The 21,659-nt window shown below is 59.9% G+C and overlaps 1 protein-coding gene and 5 non-coding genes across 6 annotated transcripts; all 6 read right to left on the bottom strand.

Moving 5' to 3' along the window:
• Window positions 1-779: 779 nt before the first annotated feature.
• On the bottom strand, window positions 780-15,924 carry TBRG4 (transforming growth factor beta regulator 4). Its single transcript, XM_040592479.1, has 11 exons — window positions 15,837-15,924; window positions 14,595-15,095; window positions 11,079-11,396; window positions 9,645-9,816; window positions 8,723-8,880; window positions 8,056-8,166; window positions 6,336-6,480; window positions 4,532-4,774; window positions 3,695-3,806; window positions 2,620-2,734; window positions 780-957 (listed from the first exon to the last, which is right to left on the bottom strand). The coding sequence occupies exons 2-11, from the start codon at window positions 15,021-15,023 to the stop codon at window positions 856-858; spliced, it is 1,905 nt and encodes a 634-aa protein (XP_040448413.1). The 5' UTR covers window positions 15,024-15,095; window positions 15,837-15,924; the 3' UTR covers window positions 780-855.
• Window positions 1,031-1,167, bottom strand: LOC121088143. The gene has a single exon (XR_005827849.1). It is a non-coding gene; the product is annotated as a small nucleolar RNA SNORA5 (small nucleolar RNA).
• On the bottom strand, window positions 4,036-4,176 carry LOC121088140. The gene has a single exon (XR_005827846.1). It is a non-coding gene; the product is annotated as a small nucleolar RNA SNORA5 (small nucleolar RNA).
• LOC121088141 lies at window positions 5,048-5,185 on the bottom strand. Its single transcript, XR_005827847.1, has one exon. It is a non-coding gene; the product is annotated as a small nucleolar RNA SNORA5 (small nucleolar RNA).
• LOC121088139 lies at window positions 10,307-10,444 on the bottom strand. The gene has a single exon (XR_005827845.1). It is a non-coding gene; the product is annotated as a small nucleolar RNA SNORA5 (small nucleolar RNA).
• LOC121088144 lies at window positions 14,017-14,144 on the bottom strand. Its single transcript, XR_005827850.1, has one exon. It is a non-coding gene; the product is annotated as a small nucleolar RNA SNORA5 (small nucleolar RNA).
• Window positions 15,925-21,659: the final 5,735 nt, after the last annotated feature.

Below are 21,659 nucleotides of genomic sequence, written 5' to 3'. Positions count from 1 at the left end.
CACGGCGCGGGGCTGGCAGCCAGCAGGGCACGGTGGGGGGCTGGCTGCCACCCCGGGCACGCAGCGCGGCTGGCACCGGGGCCAACCCGGCCGCGACACCGGTGCCAGGAGCAGCCCCGCGCTGTGACTCAGCAGCTCCGGCGCCGCCGCGGCCTCCGCCCGGCACCGTGTGCCCCCCCCCCCCAGGGGAAACGGGCAGCTTGGAGGGACCAAGCCGTGCCCCTCAGCCGGAGGGGCTGCAAGGGCCCCACCAGCAGCGCGGTGGCCAGATGGCCACTAATCCGTGCCCAAAGCCCTTCCTGGCAGCCGGCTCCGGTGCGTCATGGCACCGAGGGTTTTCCTGACCCACCTTGTCCCCCCCCCCCCAGCCCAGGTGCACGTGTCCTGCGGGACACGGGGGGACACCGCCTGTTGGGGCAGAAGGGGGAAGCCATGAGGTCACTGGGCCATGCTCAGCACCCAGAGCAGGATCTGACCCTCCCCAGTGCCCTCCCGTGCCCACTCCATGGGTCCCACCACTCTAGGTGGAAGCGGCACAGCGCAGGAGCCGGCCTGGCCCCCCTCCCCACACACTGCGCAGCCCCCCAGCTGCCCCACTAAGACAGCAATAAGAGAAGCCAGGATGGCTCTTCATCCCAAACCCTGGCTCCGGCCTGCCTCCTCCAGGAGCTGAGCCACAGCTGTGGGGATGAGGGTCCTGGCAAGCATCGGTGCAGTGCCACCTCCCCCCCCCGGAAAACACGTCACGGTGTGCCACCGGGGGCCCCCCCCAACTGTGGCACTGTACAGCGGTGCATTTATTTGAACAGGTTTTCCAACAGAGGCGTTGCCGGAGAGGCCGGCAGAGCGGTGCGGTTAGCTCGCCATGGCTTTGGCCGTGGCCTTGCTGAGCTTGTCTCTGAGGTAGGCTGTCCGCTGCCGCTCCAGCTTCAGGTCCAGGAACTCGTAGTGGGGAACCTGCAGCAGGGAGAAGAGGAGACGCCATCAGAGCCCCTGAGACACAAACAGAGCCCTGCATTTGGCCACCAAGGAGCATCCATAATTTATTTAGATCCCTGATGTCCCACGGCAGGGACAGGGGGCCCACAGAGCATGGACATGGCTGTGGCAGCCATTGGGCCAGTCCCCATCGTGGCATAAGTGGGCACCAAATCTGACAAGGCTGTGAGATATGACAGCAGTGGCATCCACACCCAGGGGACCAAAATGCAGACAATTCAGGACTGTCCCCAAATTAGCCCGTGTCACCACCACCGAACAACGGGCTTCTGTGAGCAGCTGGGATGGCACAAAGCTCCAAAGTGGTACGGGCTGAGTGGCTGCGGGGCCAGCCCTGGTGACCACCCTTCCCCGTGGCAGAGGAGGATTGATTCAGGGCAGCACCTCCACCTCGGGGACCACGCTGAGCACCAAAACCTCCTTAATTTTTCATGTGAGATGCAGAGGACGTGCAGGGCTTCATGGTCCTACCGCTGGCCCATCCCATCCTCCTCTCCATGGCTGCTCCCAGCAGCCCCAGCCTGGCGAAAGCCAGGTGGAATGTTTATTTGGAGTGAATTTGAGGCAGGAGGAGGGCACGAGGGCTGGGGAAGAGGTTCAAGAGCCTGGCACTTGCTTTCTGGCTGGACGGCTCCAGCTGCGTCAAAACACTGGCACCGGGATGCCGTTCCTCGGCAGTGCTCCGGCAGCCTGCACGAGGGAGCAGCCCTGTCTGGGGGGATCCCACCGCCCACCCCTCTCTGGATTTAGTAGCCAGGAGACAAGGCTGAAGCTGCAGGAAGTGATACTTCCCCTCCTCTTCCTCCTCCCATCTCCCCCCTGCCCCAGCCAGCCAGCGCGGGGGCTGCGGGGGGGTGGGTTATGCAAGTGCCTGGGAAAACCAGCGCCGGTGAACCTCAAACCTCACTTCGCATCAGCCTCAAAGCACGGCAGCAGGCGCCGAGGGCTGCAGGGAGGACACTGGGGAGGCGCTGAAGCTCGGGGCCCTCATGGGGAAGCAGAGGACAAGCTAGGGAGACCACTCTGGGGGGACAGCGATGCCGCTCTGGGGGGACACGTGGCCCTCCAGCGCAGGAGCCATGCTGCTGGCACACAGCTCAGCCGGGCTGGGGCTGACCCAGCTCCGCAGGGCAGAGGGACGGCTCCCTGCCTGTGAAGGCAGCACCCAGCCATCACCCTCCTCCCCCCAAGCAGCCCGCAGGACAGCAGGGCTCGCTGCCTGCCAGGAGAGCTATAATTACCCCCGGGAAGCTAAATAACGCGTGACCCCACTGGAGCCCAGGGCCTCGGTGCAGGGGATCAGCGCCCTAAGACCTTGTCTGCTGTCCTCCTCGATTACCGATCCCCACGCTGCCACCTCCGGGCTGCCTAACAGGTGGCCTGGAGGGGATCATGGCAGCTAATCCTGGGGCAGGCAGGGTGCTGAGCCACCCCACAGGGAGCTGTGGGCACCATGGAGCGCTCCAGGCTGACGTGGGGCTCTGCCCTGCTGTGTGGGACCCAGACCCATCAGGAAGGGGAGGGGAGCAAGAAGGAAGCTGGTGTGCCCCTCAGGATGGTGTCCGCTCCTCCATCTCCATGGAATTAGAGACCCCCTTGATCTTCCCCACAACTACTCACATCCACCACGAGGAAACCGGCCGCCTGGATGTGGCGCCGCGCCATGACGTAGCGACCCAGCAGGTCCTTGCTTCTGTTGCTGAAGTTGGGGAACTCCCACCGGAGGAAGGCGACCCTGGGAGATGCACAGGGGAACAGGAGGCCATGAGATGTGAGGCTGAGCATATGCAGCCCAAGTGGGGCTGGCAGCAGTGCCCAGATTGTAGTCATGGACTGGTTTGGGTTGGAAGGGCCCTTAAAGCCCCCCCAGTCCCACCCCTGCCACGCGCAGGGCCCCCTTCCCCCAGCCCCGGTGGCTCCCAGCCCCGTCCAGCCTGGCCTTGGGCACTGCCAGGGCTGGGGCACCCACAGCTGCTCTGGGCAGCCCGTGCCGGCGCCTCGCCGCCCTCACAGGGAAGGATTTCTCCCTCAGCTCTGACCTCCATCTGCCCTCTCTCAGCGCAAAGCCGTTCCCCCTTGTCCTGGCGCTGCAGGCCCTGCCAATTGCCCCACGCCACTGGGACATAGATTTGTCCTGCTGGAGCCATTATCCTGCCTCTCAGCCATCAGAGAAGCACCAGGACAGCAGCTCAAGCACAATTTATCCACAGCCCAGGCCTGGCAGCAAGCTGAGCCGGGCAATGATGCCTTTTCCAGGCAGGAAAGAGGCAGCTCAGTCCCCAGGGCCCTGCAGACAGCCGGGCTCTGTAGTAGACAGCCCTGGCAGAAGCTCTCTTCAGAGAGAAAACCACTGCCATGACCAGTATGTGCCCCCCTCCCCTGCTGTGCCTCCACTGGGCTGGCTGGCAAGAGCAGCCTCTGGCTCCAAAATGTTACCCCAGGGGCACTGGCAGAGCTCTACCCCAATTTCTGTCCTGTGCCCACTCTCTCCTGCTCTCAAGCAAGGGGGGGACGTAGCTGGGCACGGCATCCTCAGCACGCTGGCAACCCCTGCAGCTCTGCCATGAGCCACCGGCCACGGTGACCAGGAGGTGCAGAGCCCACAGATCCTCAGCACCACGAAGGCAGAGCCCTCCCCCTCCTCTCCCCCCGAGCTCCTACCCAGACGGCGGGGCACAGCTGAGCCCAGACCCACCTCCTGGCACCCGGCGGCAGCGGCTTTGTCCCTTCTGAGCAGAGCAGATGGGGAGCAGCAAAGTCCTTCAGGGGGAGAGGTTTATTTTCACTGTTCACTACCATCTCGGCATCTGCACAGAGAGGAGGGAACAGAAGGACTCCTGAGACCCACCTGGACACTGCTCACACCATCTGCCCGGAGGCTGGTGACGCAGAGCACGCGAGGTCCCATGCTCCCTTGCCAAACCCCCATCCTTGCTGAAGCCATGGAGCAGCACCGCACGCGCAGCCAGGGTACAGCACCCTCCTCACACTGCCAAAGGGCACCGTCTGCTTCCTATAGATCTCCCTGGGCAGAAGACATGTCCGTGGTGTGATTTTATCCCCCAGTGTCCCACGGTAAGGGGACGTGGGTCCCGTGGACCACGGAAGTTGCTGTGGCAGCCGGTTGGCCGGTCCCCACCATGGAGGGAGGCAGGGACCGAATTTGACAGGGCTGCAGGAGAGCATGGAGCTGGGGAACTTGGGTGGGCTGCAAAAGCCGTGGGTGCGGCAGGGAGGGCAGGGGCACCAGCCATGGTGCTGCCCGGCTGCAGAAGGGCTTTTCTCCCGCATCTGCTACCCACAGCCATGCCCTGGGCTGTGGTTTCTGCTCTGCCTTGAGAGTCAGATTCTGGCAGGAGATGAAACAAGACAGGGCAGCTGCGATGAGGAGGCAGAGGGGTGTGAGGCTAAAGAATGAGGGGGGATAAAGCCTGGCAGCCGTATCTGAGCCCTCAAATTGAGCTCCCTCCCCCAGGCAGAGCCCCGCGGGGTCCTGCTGCTGCCTGCGGAGGTGAGGAGAGGACATACTCACCGATCTGCCAGCCGTAGATGGTGCTGACATCGAAGCGCCCGTGTTCCTGGTTCCCCAGCACCCCTGCCAATGCCTCCCGCAGGTAGCTCTGCAGCATGGTGACCTTCTCCCCCGCTGGCTCCGCAGCACTCAGCATCTCCGGTGGCAGGAATGGCCCCCGATAGTCGGGACTTTCCAGCTTGGCAGCAGCATTGATGTGGATGAGCTTCACTTGTAAGTTCTGGGCCTTGAGGGACTGATCACCTGGCAGGAGGAGAGAAGCAGAGCTAGAGACATGGCCCACAGCGGGGTCTGAATCTTCATCCAGTGGCCTGCATAGCCTGTCCGATGGGGATTCCAGGTTCTGATGCCCCCGTGATGGGTCCCAGCCTGCTGGCATGGAGATACAGATCTCCAGAGGCCAAACGCCGGGGGAGTTCCTGGCCCTGCTCCAGCTCTGGGCACTCGCAGGAAGCCACCACAAGCTGGCCGAGCCTAACAGGCTCCTCGTTCGGTGGGGGCAGCCCCATTGGAGCCCAATGTCTGTGGTGTGATTTTATCCCTGGGGTCCCACAGCGGGGGATGTGGGGCTCACACACTACAGAGGTTGCTGTGGCAGCTGGCTGGCCAGTCCCTGCCACAGAGGAGGCCAGGACTGAATTTGACAGGGCTGCACATCCCCAGCAGTCACCGTTTTGTCAGGAGACGCCAAGCCTTCCTGTCTCTTCTTGAGGTCTTGGGGGAAGCACACAGGCAGCGCTGGAGCAGAGCTGCAAGCTGTGATCGGGGCATGTGATAGCCACCACAAGGTCAGGGGCAACATGTCACACTGCTGTGCTTCAACCCTGCGAGCGCTGCTCCAGCCATGTAACATTCGACTTCAGGCTGGGCCAGGGGCGGGCAGAAGAGCAGCCAGTGGGCAGAACCCAACCCAGGGAGCCAGGCAGAACGAGCAGCGAAGCCACGAGCAGCACAGCATGGAGGAGGATGGCTTGAGTGGATCCCCTCTGCCATCACTGTCCTGTTCTCCTTGGCCCCCATCACACGCAGGCACAAATCCAGGGGGCTACTGGAGCTGGAGGCCATGGCTCTCACTAGCCCAGCTCCGCTGGTGCTGCTGCCCTGCGCAGAGCTGTGGCACAGAGCTGTGGGGGGGATCCATGAGAACCACTCCCAGTGAGATTGATTCACAGGATGGCCGGGGCTGGAAGGGCCCCCTGGAGCCCCCCCCAGCCCACCCCCCCTGCTGAAGCAGCTCTCCCAGGGCAGGCTGCACAGAGCCACGTCCCGGCGGGTTGGGATGGCTCCAGAGAAGGAGACCCCACAGCCTCTCCGGGCAGCCTGTGCCAGCGCCCGGCACCCTCCGGGGAAAGAAGTTTGTCCCCAGGTTCCGCAGGAGCTGCCTGTGGTGCAGCCTGTGCCCGCTGCCCCTTGTCCTGCCGCTGGGCACCCCTGGCAGGAGCCTGGCCCCGTCCTCCTGCCACCGCCCTGGAGGCGCCTGTGGGCGTCGATAAGGGCCCCCGAGCTGCTCCTCTCCAGGCTGAACAGTCTGCTCCTCTCCAGCCCTCTCGGCCTTCCCTCCTGCAGGGGAGGCTCCTGTCCCCTCATCAGCCTCGCAGCCCCCGCTGGGCCCTCTCCAAGTAGTTCGTGGTCCCTCTGGAACTGGGGAGCCCACCACTGGACACAGTTCTGGGAGATTCCCTCCTGGTTAACAGTTAACAACCTGTTAACTCAAATTTAGACAGACCAGGCTCAGTATCCCCACTCCCTGTCCCAGGTCTGAGGTTCTCGGTCCCCGTCCCACCGGCAGAGACACTCGGCTCACCTCGGATCTGAGCGCAGAAGTCAGGTGCCAGCACTCGCTGCAGGTAGGGAGCCTTGGCCTGCTGCAGCACACAGAGCGACCATACCAGGTCCGTCAGCAGGTGAGGCTCCAGGCTGTTCAGCTGGCCCTGGAGTTCCTCGTGGACCTGCAGAGAGAGAAACCAAACAGCTCAGCTCAGCATAACGCTGCTGATGCCTTGATCTTGTGGTCAACACGCAGGTCTGGCAGCTTGACAGATCCCTGAAGCATTATGGTGCACCTGATGGGTGCTGTCTCCTCCACAGCTGTACTTCTCCCCTGGGTCATTTGAGAGATTTTAAGATTGCTCTAACATGGCCCTGCAGCTCACGAGCTGTGGGTCGCTGGACCGGGATGCTGTGTTGCTGCTGTGTCGCTGCAGCAGCCAGGGGTAACGCACTACCGCGGCCAGCCCTGCCACAAGGGTAGCGTTCAGAAAAGGGAGGGCTGGAGGTGATAAACCCCTTCGGGGTCTGCAATGGAAACCTGCTGTAAGCAGAGCTGGAGGGGTCTGAAACTGTATCAGTGGTGTCTCTGTGCCTGTCCAGGAATCACAGCAAGAGCCTGAAGCTCTATACCCTGCAGGGGTTTCTACTCTTTAAACCGGGAAAACTTTTCCACAATGCCTCAAAACCGAGTACTTTTGCACTTGCTACAAAATGCCCCTTCACAGTGACCACGAGTAATGCTGGCAGGGGGAGCCCAGAGCCCTGGATGCTACTTCCACACCTTGCCCTTCTCACTGCCCCAAGGAGACCTGCTGCCCAGGCTGGCCTGGCCACGAGGGAGAGGCTGCCCTGCGGTGCGATGCAGGGTGCTGCTGGTTAGGAACACCCGTGTACCTGGTCCCCTCCTCAAACTGCGCATCCATCGCAGGGGGGCTGGGCAGGCCACGCTCCCTCTCTGCCTGGTGCTCGGCCAATGCCCGCTTACTCAGCGACAATGCAGCTCCTCTCTGGAAATCATCAGCATAAATCTGTCCCCAGGGAGGTCAAGGTGACTCCCTCCTCCACTTCAGAGGCCAGCCTGGCTGCCTCCACAAGCCAGGGAAGGCAGGAGGATGCCAAGGACAGCGTCTGCTCCATGCTCACCTCCTGCCAGCCTCTTGCCGAACCGTGCAGGAGGCTCCCCCTCCGCTCGGCTATTCCAGCTGATCAAGCCTCCTCGCCCCAGGATGCAGCAACCTTCCCCCCAACCAGGCAGACAGCGAGTATGTCTGCCTGTGGCAGCCTCTATCCTTCTCAACAGCTCCCCAGAGCCGGGAGAGCAGCCCCAGCACCACCAGACTGGGGGCTTGGCACAGCTGGGAGAAGCCACACAGCTCTGCCAGCAACGGGCGTGCAACATCAACACCTATGGCCTCATTATAAAGAGCTAATTACAGCAACCAGAGTTCAGGAGGGAACGTAAACACCCACACACTGCTTGTGTCTGGTGGAAAAGTGAGCCCGTGGGGCTCAAGCCAGTCACGGACTAATCGGCTCAGCTACTGCCCCGCACGCAGCCAGGGCAGCGTAGTGCCGGTTTCTCAGCCTGGCCTGAGCTCTGGGCTCCCCCTTCCCATTTCCCACACCATTTACAGCTGGCTCAAGCCATCTGACACCCGCTCTCACACAGGGACGTGCTAGAAGGAGATCTGCTGCCTTTCTGCTGACTAGGGAGGGAGAAAGGTTGACGAAGAGGGGGAAAGGAGGAAGGTTACCATGTTGAAGAAGTCCTCGCTTCCGCTGGGCTGGAAGTTGAGGCGAGCAAAAGACAGGATGATACTGCACAAGTGGGTGACAGGCAGCTGCTTGGTGTTGTCCAGGGCATACTGGAAGATACAGGGGGCAAAACCAGAGGTTTAGATCTGTCCTACTTGAGTACAGACAGGAAAAGATTTAAAGCGTCAGCCAAGGATGCATCCAGCCCCATGGCAAGATGGGAAAAACACAAGGCAAAGATCTTTTAGTCCTTCCCTGGGATTTTATACTGGCACAAGGGAAAGCCATGAGTGGAAGCAGAGCTCTGTTAACAGTCTGGTACAGATGCAAAAATGCAGGCATGTAAACTGGGGCAGAGCTGGGAAGGCGCCTGGGGAGGGAAGCGGCGCTGGCATTCGGGGCTGGAGGCTCAGACAGAGCTGAGACTGGCCCCAGCTCAGTGCGGATTCCCAGTGCTGACTTCAGCAGAAGACGAACAGCGAGTCCTGTCAGACTCAATTACAGCCGCTGGCTGGGTAGGGAAAACAGTGATGACATCCCAAAGAGCATCTCTGGAGAGGTGGGGGGAAACTGCTCCCATCTGGGAACTGGGGTGGATAACAGTTGTACTGTTGTACTGGTGCCAGCGGAGGCTTCTCTGTCCTCCCCAGACCCTCTCCTCCTCACCTGTGCGATGGCCTCAAACAGTGGCAGGCTGAGCCACTTGAGGAGGGCGAAGGATCTGATGCAGCGCGTCACCTCGATGGGCGTCATCGTGGCAACGTGGGGGTGCAGGTCGGTGGCTATCTTCTGGAAGACCTGGGGCTGGTGGAAATTCAGTTTTCCTTAAAGAAGCAAAGAGAAAGCGGCAGCCACTTACAAGGAGCTGGCATGGGAGCCGTGCCTGGATGGGTGGTGGTGGCACAAGGGAAAGCACAAAACTGTTCATTAGGAGCCGAGGAGGCTCAGACAGCCGTTTTGCCTCCCCCAGCTGCCTCGGCCCCATCCCTTCTGGTTAGACCAAGTCTCTGCCGCGTCCTGCCGCACCCACCAGCTCTCAGTCCCAGCGCCAGCTCATGGCTCCAGCCTCCACCTAGTGCTAGTAGCAGATTTTAGCCCCAGTGTCTCCATCTACAGATCCTGCTCTGACCAGAAGAGCCCTGAACTCACTAAGGCTACCGGGAACATTTTGCAAGTGAGGTAACAGGGTCCAGGGCTCCCCAAGAAAATCCCTGGCCACGGGAGGAGGTGAGAAAGGATTTAGGGCCATTTGTGGGGATCCTGGCTCACTAGCTGCCTACACTGCAGGGAGAGGGGCTCCCTAAAGCCTCAACCACCCTTCCAAAGCACTCTCTCATCGCAAGTCCCCTTCCTTCCACACACTGGAAGAAAAACAGCGTACCTGGGCTCACTCTGCCTGTGCTTGGAGCTGGAAATTGCCCAGCTGCACTGGCTGACACACTAGGTCCACCCTAACATACCCTGCCAGCCTTTCTCCTTCATCTGGCTGTGGTAGCAACGCTATCAAATCCCTGCTTGAGCGCCCAGAATCAGCTGGACTCTGCCACACATAAGGTCCAGCAGGTCCCAATACAACCAAACCACTTACCATAGGCGAAAATCAGGTCCATCAGGACGTTGAGGCTGAGCTCAGAGTGCTTCTGAATCAGGTGATAGGACAAGGCTCGGAGCAGAGGCACGCAGCGCCGGTTCTGGTAGGCTAGAGCCAGTGTTATTTTCCGGATGTCATCAGAGTTGAACTGCTCAGCAATCTCCAGAGCCTGCCAAGAAACACTTTGAGCAGGAATGTAAAGGGAAAGCAGAAAGCAAGGTGCAGATACCAGCTTTATACGGAGTGGGATGCGCCGTCGCCATGGGCTGAGCCCCTCCAAGGGTGATGGGGACTGTAACTGGCGAGTGTTTAGCATGCAGCGAGGCTAAACGGCTGGCAGCGAGCGTGGCAGCTCACACAGAGAGAGGGCAAAGGGAAGCAGACCCTTGTCCTCTCACCAGAGCTCAGCCAGGATCTCCCTGCTGCCAGCTCTGCCTCCCTCAGCTGGCAGAACCTCAGTGTCCGGCGCCCAGGCACAGCAACACCCTGTCAGGCAAAGGCCGACAGAGGAAAGGCACCCGCTGCTGGACCAGCACCCCGCTTTCCACTGTAATTTCCATCTCATTTGCAGGACGCTAACCCAACACTGCCGGTCTGGGCTCTGCATAGGCTGACAACCCCCACCAGATCCAGCTACAGCATTCTGCCTTGTCACACACCTGTGTCTGTAGCATTTATCTATGCCCGGAGTCCAGGGAGAGGGACAGCGGGGCTTATGAGCTACAGCTGTTGCTGTGGCAGCTGTTTGGCCAGTCCCCAGCACGGGCTGGACGAGGACTGAATTTGACGCAGCTGCAGTCGGGGTTCCTGTAGCGGCTCTGACCCAAAGGACATTTCCCTGCTCCTGCAAGTGACAGAAATAGGGACCCATGGAGCACCAGAGGGGACAGACCTGTCCCCTTTGAAGATGACAGGTGCCCAGGGCAGCCAGAAGGCGAGGACAGTATGGACACTCCTTGTCTTAGCTCCCCTCACAGCCTGGCTTGTACAGGGAAGCGAAGGATGACATTTTTGGCAGCTGCATTATGCTGGCTCTGCAAGTTACCACTTGCCAGCTAAGGAACTTTGAGCGCATTCTCTGCAGAACTGCCACAGCTGCAAAGTAAAACGCATCATCTCAGCCCACGTTCCAGCAATGCAGACCAGTGTGAGCACCCACTCGCACCAGTATGGACTGGGAAGGTGTTGGTGAGTGCCAGGTCCCCCACCTATGTGGCTCCTCAGATGGAAACCCCTCATAGAAGCACCCGTGCATGGGAAGCTGCTTAAAAAGCAACTCGTAACCACACACCAAAGTACTCTGGAGCAGCGACGAGCGCAGCCTGTGTGGAATGCAGGATGGGTGAAGGGGACGGGGCTCTCCCTCCCACTTCTGCAGGAGGTGGCCTGTCTGAAGGGAACGGAGGCAGAAAGGAGAGCCCCAGCCCGTACCTTGTCCTCCAGCCGGTCCATCAGAGTCGGGGAGATGTGCCCGACCTTGCTCATCAGCATCACCACAGTTCGGGTGCCCTCAAGCTCCGTCCAACGCAGCTCCAGCTTCTTGATGACTTCATTCAGCAGCCTGCTCTCCTTCCCCAGCCTGATCACCAAGAACTCTGCCAGAGAGGCGAGCTGCTTGAAGGTGAGGCGTCGCAGTCGCCACAGCACCTCCTGCTCCACCGACTGCATCTCCCTCCTGTTTCTGCCCATCCCCAGAGAGTAGAGACTCTTCAGGAGGTTCACCAAAGTGTTATTCCACACCTGAGAAATCTGGCAGCAAAGGGAAATAAGAGAAAGGTGTTGATCAGAGACAGCACGAGAGTATTCAGTTGCCAGCCACACCAAACACCAGGCAATGCTCTCTCTCCAGAAACAGCTACACAGCGTCGAGCGGGAAGCAAGAGTCCTCCTCGGTCCGAGGACATCCAGCTGTCCCTCACCATGACGCGAGACCTGTGCTCCTGCACAGTCGTGATACAGACTGGAGCAGCCTGGTGCCCTGGTGAGGAAGAGGAACCTCAATGCCTGTACCACAAGCTGAAGCCACGCACTGATCCCAGCGGCGTGGATGAGCCTCGAGAGGTAACCGCATGTCACTTACAGAGCTGCCATAGGGGTGGTGAACTCTCTCTGCCTCAGAGGAGGAACTTACACAGAATTGCCACCAGCTGGGTGAAACATTTAACTAGACTTTCCCCTCCTTTAGAGGCACTTAAGCTGGTGGGGCTGGTAAAACTAAGAGTAGTGGGGAAGTCTTATAGCTCAGGGGCAGAAACTTGAGGGTCTTAGGAGAATGCCACGGGACTCTGACTCACCTCAGCACCTCAGGTTTACCCTAAAAGCCCCGATTTCTCTCCATGTTACTGAAAGGAGGCTGTGCACTAATCCCACTGGCTGTTGAGAGCAGCAGGATTTGCCCAGTCCCACACTGCCCACTGAACTTCTCTGGCCACTGCCAGCTGCTTTCCCACCAGCAGCTGATGCAAGGCAGAGCTTGTGGTTTTTCACCAGCCATTGATCTTCCAGCTTCTGTCTCTTTCAGCACCCATCAGGGAATGCCAGGCACCTCTATTTCCAGCCCAAGCTTCCCCAGCTGTGCTCTGCTGCTGCCATGCAGCACTGAAAGGCAATTCCAGCCTGAAAGCTCTTCTGATTTATGTAAAACCAAACGTGATCCTTAGCACAACATCGGTTCTAACGGGCCCTTCAGAAAGCATCACTGTGCCAGCCGCCCCGCTAGAGCACAGCGCTTGCTTGACAGAACATCCCAACATTACAAAACTATTTCAGAAATGAGGAGTTGCTTCTCAGAGTGACCGTGCAAGGAGGCAAGGGAGGCAGGGCCATGAGATGTTAAATTTCACACAGGAGACACCATGCAGGTTTGGACAAACAAAGGCTTAACACTCTGGCCTGTCCAAACTCCAGCACTTCCACCACCATGGCAAATTCCTAAAGCGGTGCTCAGGAATGGTTCAGCACCCTAAGCACAAGAATGGCCTGAGTGCTGCCAGGTTGTTCTGCTAAAATCTGAAAAATCACAGACCAGGATGCAGCTGAGAAAACAAGCAGCTCCTGTCACTTGCCTGGGGTTACTTGGAAGGTCACAATGAGAACTCGATGGCTCCCCTGGCTGATCCCTTGCCTTTGTCACCCACTCACATGTACAAAACTCACCACACAGTCTGTTAAGAGCCCCTTCCCTCAATGTTGTCTTGGCCCACACCTCATACACTGCTCAAAATCTCTGGCTCCTCTCCACGAGGCCATTGCAAGCCAATTAATTTTAGGTTTTTTTCCATCAGAGTGTCTTTGCATCTACACAGTGACCTCTTACATTTGGTTATCTATGACTGCGTTTGCAGTTAACAGCTTGTTGGAGAAGGATAATAGTGTTTGCAGCAAGTTTGCTTTCTTTACAGCTCAAAATCCCTAGCCACATCCCTCTTGGCAGTTTCCTACAGTTCGGTCACACTGCCTTGCTTGTCATTATCACTCCTGCAGCGCACCAGCCTGGCTTTGCCAGCTCTGGGGCATCCCTTCCCTATTGAGGGGTCCCCAGGGACACGGACACCCCTTTGATCTACGGTGATAGTGACACAGGACCATGTAGATCAGCTGGAGTAGTACTTTCACCCCAAATACAGCAGCATGGAAGCATTTCAGCTCAACGGAGCTAACCGGGCACCCTCAGGACAAATCCTACCTCTCTGCTGTCCTTTGTCAGGTTTTGAGGAACAGAGATCATGGATCAGGAGAAATACGATGCATCTGCAGAACACTTGTACCCCAAGAGAGAGCCCTGCCAGGAACCTCATCAAGTTCAACGAGGCAGGTTCACAGGTCTGGGTGACCCCCAGTACCAGCACAGGCTGGGGGATGAAGGGATTCAGAGCAGCCCTGCAGAGAAGGACTTGGGGTACCGGTGGGTGAAAAATGGGACATGATGCAGCCACGTGCACCTGCAGCCCAGAAAGCTCCCCGTGCCCTGGGCTGCATCCCCAGCAGCGTGGCCGGCGGGGCGAGGGAGGGGGCTCTGCCTTTCTACTCAACCCTCTGGGGAAGAGAAGGCTCCAGGGAGACCATCTTGTGGCCTTTCAGTATACAAAGGGGGCTTACAAGAAAGACCAAGAGAGACTTTTTACCAAGGCCTGTAGGGCCAGGACAAGGTGGGAATGGCTTTACACTGAGAGAGGGCAGATGGAGATCAGAGCTGAGGGAGAAATCCTTCCCTGTGAGGGCGGCGAGGCGCCGGCACGGGCTGCCCGGAGCAGCTGTGGGTGCCCCAGCCCTGGCAGTGCCCAAGGCCAGGCTGGACGGGGCTGGGAGCCACCGGGGCTGGGGGAAGGGGTTCCTGCCTGTGCCAGGGCTGGGATTGGATGGTCTTCAAAGATCCCTTCCAACCCAAATCATCCTGTAACCCCATGATGTGGGGCCCACAAGCTGCAGGTATTTCTGCAGCAGCTGGCTGAGCCAGCAGCAACCACAGCAGATGATGCTGAATTTGATGGGGTTGCTGAGGTCTGACAGCACAACGTGCCAGGCACAGTGCACTGCTTCCCTTCAGATGCCCCATCTTACCTGCTGGCTTCTCTGCTGTTTGGCTGAGTGGCTCTGATGTACCTTTGCCACTAACTGGCAAAGGTGCAGCTTTATCTTACTGACAGAACTGAAAATTCACAGGAGCAGGAGCAAGGCAGCTTTTAACAAAGATGATCTCTCTGCTACGTTTTGTCTCCAATACGAGAAGCAGCACTTTTAGATAGAAACAATCAGGTGTCCTGTCTAGAGCTGGTAATTTCACCTCCTGGTCCCCTCAACTTCATTTTTCACTTGGAAAGGGAGAAGTACAAACCCTAAATGAGCAGCTGGCTCCAGCTGCCCGCACTGTTCAATCCCAGGAGCACTCTCTGCTTTCCACATTGTATTCTTTCCCCAAAACGCTTCTGCAGCCAGGAGGGAACTTACCTGGGAATCCATGATGCCAATGAGCTGTTGGAAACGTTCATCCTGCAGAATGCTCTTAGTTTCCAGGTTTTTTTCTGCTGCGAGCCGGGAAAGTTGAGTAATTACTAGGGAGGATTGGTTGCTGTTAAGAACATGGAGCTCGCTCAGCTGGAGGAGGTCCTGAGGGCTCGTGGCTGTTTCAATAAGTTCCACAATCACTCTGTGCTCTGGGTTTCTGGTGGTGTCCTCCACCTGCTCTTTAACCGAGAATCCATCTGCCCAGCTGGAAGGGCTCGAAGTATGAAATGAAGCAAAAGGTGCTTGAGGCAGAGCTCTTGCCACTGCCACCTTCCCAGCTGGCACCAGCAGAGAAGCTGGGACTGCCGAGGGGGGAGAGACGAAGGCACTGAAGTGCCGCCAGCAGCAGCGTCGCACCAAGTGGGCTGCCATGGTGGGAGGGATGGGGGAAAGGAAGGTCGGGGGTGGTAACCAGCTGGTGGTCAGCGCCACATTTCAAGAACTCTATGAAAGGAAAAGAGACACTTTAGGAGCAGGAGAATTTCAGAGATAAAAAAAGAGGAAGCAGCCAGCTTCTGGTAATTGTTCTGAGGAACGGACTGTTTCGACCAGCAATACTGGATGTGAAGAGACAGTGAAAGCTTTCTGATGATCGAATGGCAAAGCACTGCTGTGGATGAGGCTATGTGCTTCCCTGCTGGGGCTAACCTGTTGCCAGACCCCTCTTAGGAGCTGCCAAACTCCAGCACTGCTCTCCAAGGCAGCACACAGCCATTCCACAGTGGCTGGCAGCGGGTCTGGAGCACACCCAGCCCCTCACCAGTCTCAACCGAGCATCACCCAGACCTCCAGGGACACAGCCCCATCTCCCCAGTTACTCTCAGTTTTGCAAACACCGCTCTCCCTGGGTTCCTTCCTTCCCTGCCCAGCCCGTGCCCCTCAGAGCCCCTGGGCTTGGCCCACTCCTCCCAGAGCGATTCCCCTCAGACTCCCCCGGGCTCGGCCCACATCTCATGGGGCTATATCCCCTCAGAGCCCCGCTGGGCCTGGCCGATTACTCCTAGAGCCCCCCAGGCCCGGCCCTCCCCTCCAGGACAGGGCCCAACGTCCCCCGGGCTCAGTCCTACGGCCCCGGGCCCGGCCCACCGCCCCCAGGCCCTCACCCCCGTCCCCCGGGCCCTCACCCCCACCCCGCGGGCCCGGTCCTACGCCCCCGGGCCGAGCCCGCCACCCCCCGGGCCTGACCTCTCCCGTCCCAGCCGCACGCCGGGCCGGCAGGGAGCCCCCGCGCGCATGTGCGCCGACGCACACCGATGGCGTCATCACGCCGCGGCGACTCTCGATTGGCAGCGCCGGCGCAGTCCCTGACGTCATCGTGCTGCGCCGAGCGCCTATTGGCTCAGGCGGCGGCATTTCCGGCGCGAGGCGCGAAACGGGCCTGGGCGGGCGGTGCGAGGAGTGCGGTGGCTGTCGCCCTCCGCCGCCGCTCGGCGCTGCCCCGGCGGGCTGGTCGGGCCCCGGGCGCGGCGGGCGGCCCTACGCGAGGCCGCGGGTCGGGCTGGGCCGGGCCTCACCCCCCAGGCCGCCATTTTGTGAAGCGGCGGGGCCGGCCCCGTTGCGGGAGTGTGGGGGGCGCGGCCAGGCTGCTGTGGAGCTGCCCCCCGGCGGGGCCCTTGTGCCCCCGCGCTGCCGCCCCTCCCCCCTCAGCCCCCCAGAGCCTCTCCGCGGTGGCCTCTCCGCCTGCCCGGCCTCTGGCGGGGAGGGTTCCCCCCTCCAGCCCCGCCGGCCGTGATCTCCCCCCGCTGCTGAGGCCTGGCCGGTAAGGTTACCCGGGGCTGCCCGGCCTCCCCGCGGCGCTTTCCCTCACCGTATCGCTGCCAAAACAGGTCAGGGATCGGCTGTGGGAACAAATAAACGACAAAGAAATATGTGAGATGCCAGGAATGAGGGGCAACGCAATGGGGCGGTGGTCAAATAAAGTGAGAGACTGATTTATGAGCGTGTTATTTCTCACGGCTCGGGGCCTTGGTGTTTGGTTTTGGGGATTTACTTGACCCTCCTCCCAGCTGGTGGGGGGTGCTGCCCTGAGAAGGGCAGCAGTAGCTGTGTGAGCATGGGGTTACCCTGACCAGAACTCACTACGTTTTCCCTTTTTGTTCCCAAAATGGCCTCGCAGGGTTTCATGTCTATTGTGAAATACATGAGCCTGCTAGGGGTTTACACAGGGCGCTCAAAAATAATACTTGAAGGTCTTGATAACTGTTTTTGGTGGCCGCTAAATCCTAAGTGTGAGCTGCAGGAAAAGAGCAAAAAATTTCCTTCAGAGGCCTAATGCGCCCTACACCCTCCCGTGGGAGCCGGACCGCTGCACTGAGCGCTCTCTCCCTGTGGGGTGTGGGTGCTGCTCGGCCACATGTTCCCTCCTGAGAGCTGGAAGGGTTTTGGTTCTGATAAAAGGTGACCGACTTTGGTCACCTTGACATTGTGCTGCAGAGGGGTAGGAGCCCCAGCAAGGACCTCTGGTGCTGGGTGTCTCATCCAAACCCAATTTGCTGCATAATTGAAGAATTCGGAAGGAATTTGGAAGAACTGGAGAATTTGGGAGGAATTTGCCTTCTCCAAAAACTTGTCTCAAGTTGAAGAAGTGCGGAAGGGCTGGCAGGGACTGCCTCCAGTTGAGTTTTGAGTATCTTCCAAAACCAGAGACCCCACAACCCCTCTGAGCAACAGGTTCCTCTGCTGGCTAATGGTCACCTTAGTGTCCTCTGAGACCCCCAGGGCCACCTGTGATGAGCTGCTGGGCATCCCCCACCGTGTCCTGGTGCCTGGGGTTGTTCCTGCCCTGGTGCAGGATGTGGCAGTTCTTGTTGAACCCCATGAGGTTCCTGCTGACCCATCTCTCCAGCCTGCTGAGGTTGCTCTGGGTGGCAGCACAACCTTCTGCCGCATCAACCACTCCTCCCAGTTGGGTGTCAGCTACAAACCTGCTGAGGGTACACCTGTCCCATCATCCTAATTGTTAACGAAGATGTGAAACAAGATGGGACCCGGTGTGGACCTCTGGGGAGCACCACCAGTGACCAGCCTCCCCCTGAACTTGACCACCACCCTCCAGGCCTGTCCTTTGAGTCCATTTTCAGTCCATGCTGACGGTTCCCAACCACCTTCTTGTTGGGTACAACCTCTGGTGTGTCCAGTTCTGGTCCCCACAAGTCAAGAAGGAGGCAGACAGAGTGGAGAGGGTCCTGAGGAAGGTCAGAACGATCGTCAAAGTGCTGGAGAGCCTGCTGTAGGAAGAAAGGCTGAAGGAGTTTGGTCTCTTCTCCCTGGAGAGAAGACTTGCGAGGGGACCTCATCACAGTAGTCCAGTACTCAAATGGTGGAGGCTTCCAAGGAGCCACGTGGACAAGACAAGGGGCAGTGGGTACTGGGAGAGGTTTCATCTCAACTTGGGTTGTACAGTGAGACCAGTTTTTCCCTGGAAGAACCTTGCAGGGACACAGTAGAGTCCTCATCGCTAGAAGTCCTCAGGACGAACCTGGATGTTTTGCAAGATAATCAATCCTATCTAGGGTCCCTTCTCCATGGAAGGTTGGACCTGGTTGCACCTGGATCTTTCCAGGGCCAACCTAAGCTGTCCTATGGGTCTCTGATTGACAGCATTTGTCCCTGGGGACTTCCTGGATGCCACCCACCAGCTCTGACCTGGGCACACTTGTCTCTGCTTGATTTACAAGCTGCTGGGAGAACATACCTGATGGTCTCCACTGGCCACACAGCTCTGAACTTGTTGGGTGGCTTTGGGCTTCTGCTCGCTGCACATGGTGGAGCAGGTGGGGGTTGAACGGAGGGTCATCTTCTGGGCAGGGTTCCTTGATGTTTTCCTGGAGGTTCCTGCTTGGCCTAGGAGAAGGAAACCGCTCCCAAGGCTGTTGTTTGGTCAAACCCACTTTGTTTGCCATGAGGGATGGATGTCTTCACCGCTCCGCCCAGCCATAAAACACCACCACCACCACCCCGGGGGCTAGAAAGCCCCAGCCGGCCGTGGGGCAGGGTGGCTTCTTTACCCAGCCCTGGGGGAGAACAGGAGTGAGAACCTCAACGTGGTGTCACCCTACCTCCCCATCAAACCTGGGTCAGCTCTTTGGTGGTCACCTTGAGGTGCACCTTGCCCCAGAATGGTGGCTTGTGGTACCCAGGGCAGGCAGACTCCATAGAGAATTGTTTGGGTTGGAAAAGACCTTTAAGATCATCAAGTCCAACCATTAACCCAGCACTACCAAGCCCAGCACTAAACCATATCCCTGAGCACCACCGCATCTACACGTCTTTTAAACGCCCCCAGGGACGGTGACCCCACCACCTCCATGGGCAGCCTGTCCCAGTGCCTGACCAGCCTTTCAGGGAAGATGTTCCCCAGCCCCCAATCTAAACCTGCCCTGGGGCAAGGTGAGGCCGTTTCCCCTTGTCCTGTCACTTGTTCCTGGGAGCAGAGACCGACCCCCCCTCGCTGCACCCCCCTGTCAGGCAGCTGCAGGGAGCGAGAAGGTCCCCCCTGAGCCCCCTTCTCTCCAGGCTGAACCCCCGGCTCCCCCCTGAGCCCCCCTCCCCCCCCAGGCTGGTGCCCCAGCCCCTTCCCCAGCCCCCTGCCCGGCTCTGGACACGCTCCAGCCCCTCAGGGTCTGGCTGGTGCTGAGGGGCCCAAACTGAGCCCAGCATCCGAGGGGCGGCCCCCCCAGTGCCCAGCGCAGGGGGACGGGCACTGCCCCGGCCCTGCTGGCCACGCCGTGTCTGACACCAGCCAGGGCGCTGCTGGCCCCCTTGGCCACCTGGGCATGGGGGGGCTCGTGCCCAGCTGCTGCCCCCCAGCCCCTTCCCCGCCGGGCAGTGCCCAGCCCCCTGCTCCCAGCCTGGAGCTCCTGGGGCTGGTGTGACCCCCGGGCAGGCTCCAGCACAGGGCCGGGGTGACCTGCACACAGCTGGGCTCGGCCCCTTGGCCGGCCTGCCTGCCCAGACCCCCTGCAGAGCCCCCTGCCCCCCGGCAGGTCAGTGCTCCCCCCAGCTCGGTGGTGCCTGCACACACTGAGGTGCCCCCGGCCCCCTGGCCCAGTCACAGCCCCTGCGCTGAGCCCCGGGGAGCACCGCGTGTGCCCGGGCCGGTGGGACGTGGCTCCGCTCCCCACTGCTCAGCCAGCCACCTTCTCGCCCAGTGTAGGGTCCAGCTGTCCAAGCCGTGAGCAGCCAGTTTCTCCAGGAGATGCTGTGGGAGATGGTGCCAAAGGCTCCACTAAGGTCCAGGCGGGCAGCACCCACAGCCTGTCCCTCATCCACTGAGCGGGTCACCTTGTCGTGGACAGAGATCGGGTCGGTGGAGCGGGGCCTGCCTTTCATGAATCCCTGCTGCCTGGGCCTGACCGCCTGGTCGTGCTGGATGTGTCACATGGTGGCACTCGGGGCCTGGCCCGGCACCGAGGTCGGGCTGAGAGTCTGTAGTTCCCCAGATCCTCCTTCCTGCAGGTGAGGTGGGTGTCACGTTGGGTGACCCCCAGTCACCGGGGACCCCTCGTGAGCCAGGGCTGCTGCGAGACGACGGGCAGTGGCTCGGTGAGCGCTGCTGCCAGCCCCTCGGTGCCCTGGGGGGTTCCGCCTGGCCCCACACTCTGCTGTGTGTCAGTGCTGGGGCAGGTCACCGACCATTCCCTCTTGGATTGTGGGGGCTTCATTCTGCTCCCATCCCCACCTCCTAGCTCAGGGGCTGGGTACCCCGAGAACAGCTGCTCTGAGTGTTAACGCGTGAGGCAAAGGAGGTGTTAAAGCCCCTCGGTCTTTTTCTCACCCTTGGTCACGATGTTCCCCCCAGTACCCCATGAAGGATGGAGGCTCTCCTCCGCCCTCCTTTTGTTGCCAACATATTTGTAGCAGCATTTTTATTGTGTTTTACGGCAATAGCCAGGTTAAGTTCTAGTTGGACTTTGGCCCTTCTGGTTTTGTCCCTGCGCAACCCCAGGACACCGGTGCAGCCCTGCCGAGCTGCCTGCCCCTTCCTCCAAAGCTCATAAACTCTCTTTTTTCACTGAGGTCCACCCAAAGCTCTCTGCTCAGCCAGGCTGCTCTTCCCCACTGGCTCGTCTTTTGGCACATGAGGATGACCTGGTCCTGCATTTGAAGATGTCCTTCCTGAAGACCACGCAGCCTCCCCGCCCCCCTTGGCCCCTCAGGATTGCCAGCCAGGTGCTGCCAGCCAGGCTCCCCCGCAGCCCACCGTGCCCTCCAGGAGCCCAAGGTGGCTGTGCTGCTGCCCCCTCCTCTGAGAATCAAACACTCCATCATTTCGAGGTCACCGTGCCCAGGATGGCCCCAACCATCACATCTCCCATAAGTCCTCCTCTGCTCACAAACATGTCCCGTGGGGCACTTTCCCTGGTTGGCGTTGGGAAGGTCTCTTCCACGCATTGCAGGGTCCTCCTGGGCTCTGTCTTCCCTGCAGTGCTGTATTTCCAGCAGATAGCTGGGAAGTTGAAGCCCCCCATGAGGACAAGGGCTGGCAATGGTGACACTCCTCCCAGCTGGTGTGGAGCATTTCATCTGCCTCTTCGTCCTGGCTGCTGGTGTGTAACAGACTCCCACCAGGACATCTGCCCTGCTGGCCCTCCCGTTCCGACCCACAGACACAACCCGACGGGCACCCTTGGTGAGCTCTCGGGATGCAAAACACTCCCAAGACACCGGGCTACCGCGGTGCTGCTCCCCCCTGGCCTGTCCCTTCGGAAGGGCTGGTAGCCACCCAGTGCAGCACTCAGTTGTGCTGGTCATCCCACTGTGATTCCATGATGGCAGCTAGTTTTCCAGCTGCACAATGGCTTCCAGCTCCTCCTGTTTGCTGCCCATGCTGTGGGCATTACCCAGAATCACAGAATTGCAGCCTGGCCGGGGCTGGAAGGGCCCCCTGGAGCCACCCCAGCCCACCCCCCTGCTGAAGCAGCTCTCCCAGGGCAGGCTGCACAGAGCCACGTCCCGGCGGGTTGGGATGGCTCCAGAGGAGGAGACCCCACAGCCTCTCCGGGCAGC

This window comes from Falco naumanni, chromosome 4 (genome assembly GCF_017639655.2).
Source record: "Falco naumanni isolate bFalNau1 chromosome 4, bFalNau1.pat, whole genome shotgun sequence".
Lineage (NCBI taxonomy): Eukaryota > Metazoa > Chordata > Aves > Falconiformes > Falconidae > Falco > Falco naumanni.
Note: the sequence above shows the minus strand (reverse complement) of the source record. Positions and strands in the feature narration are given on the sequence as shown.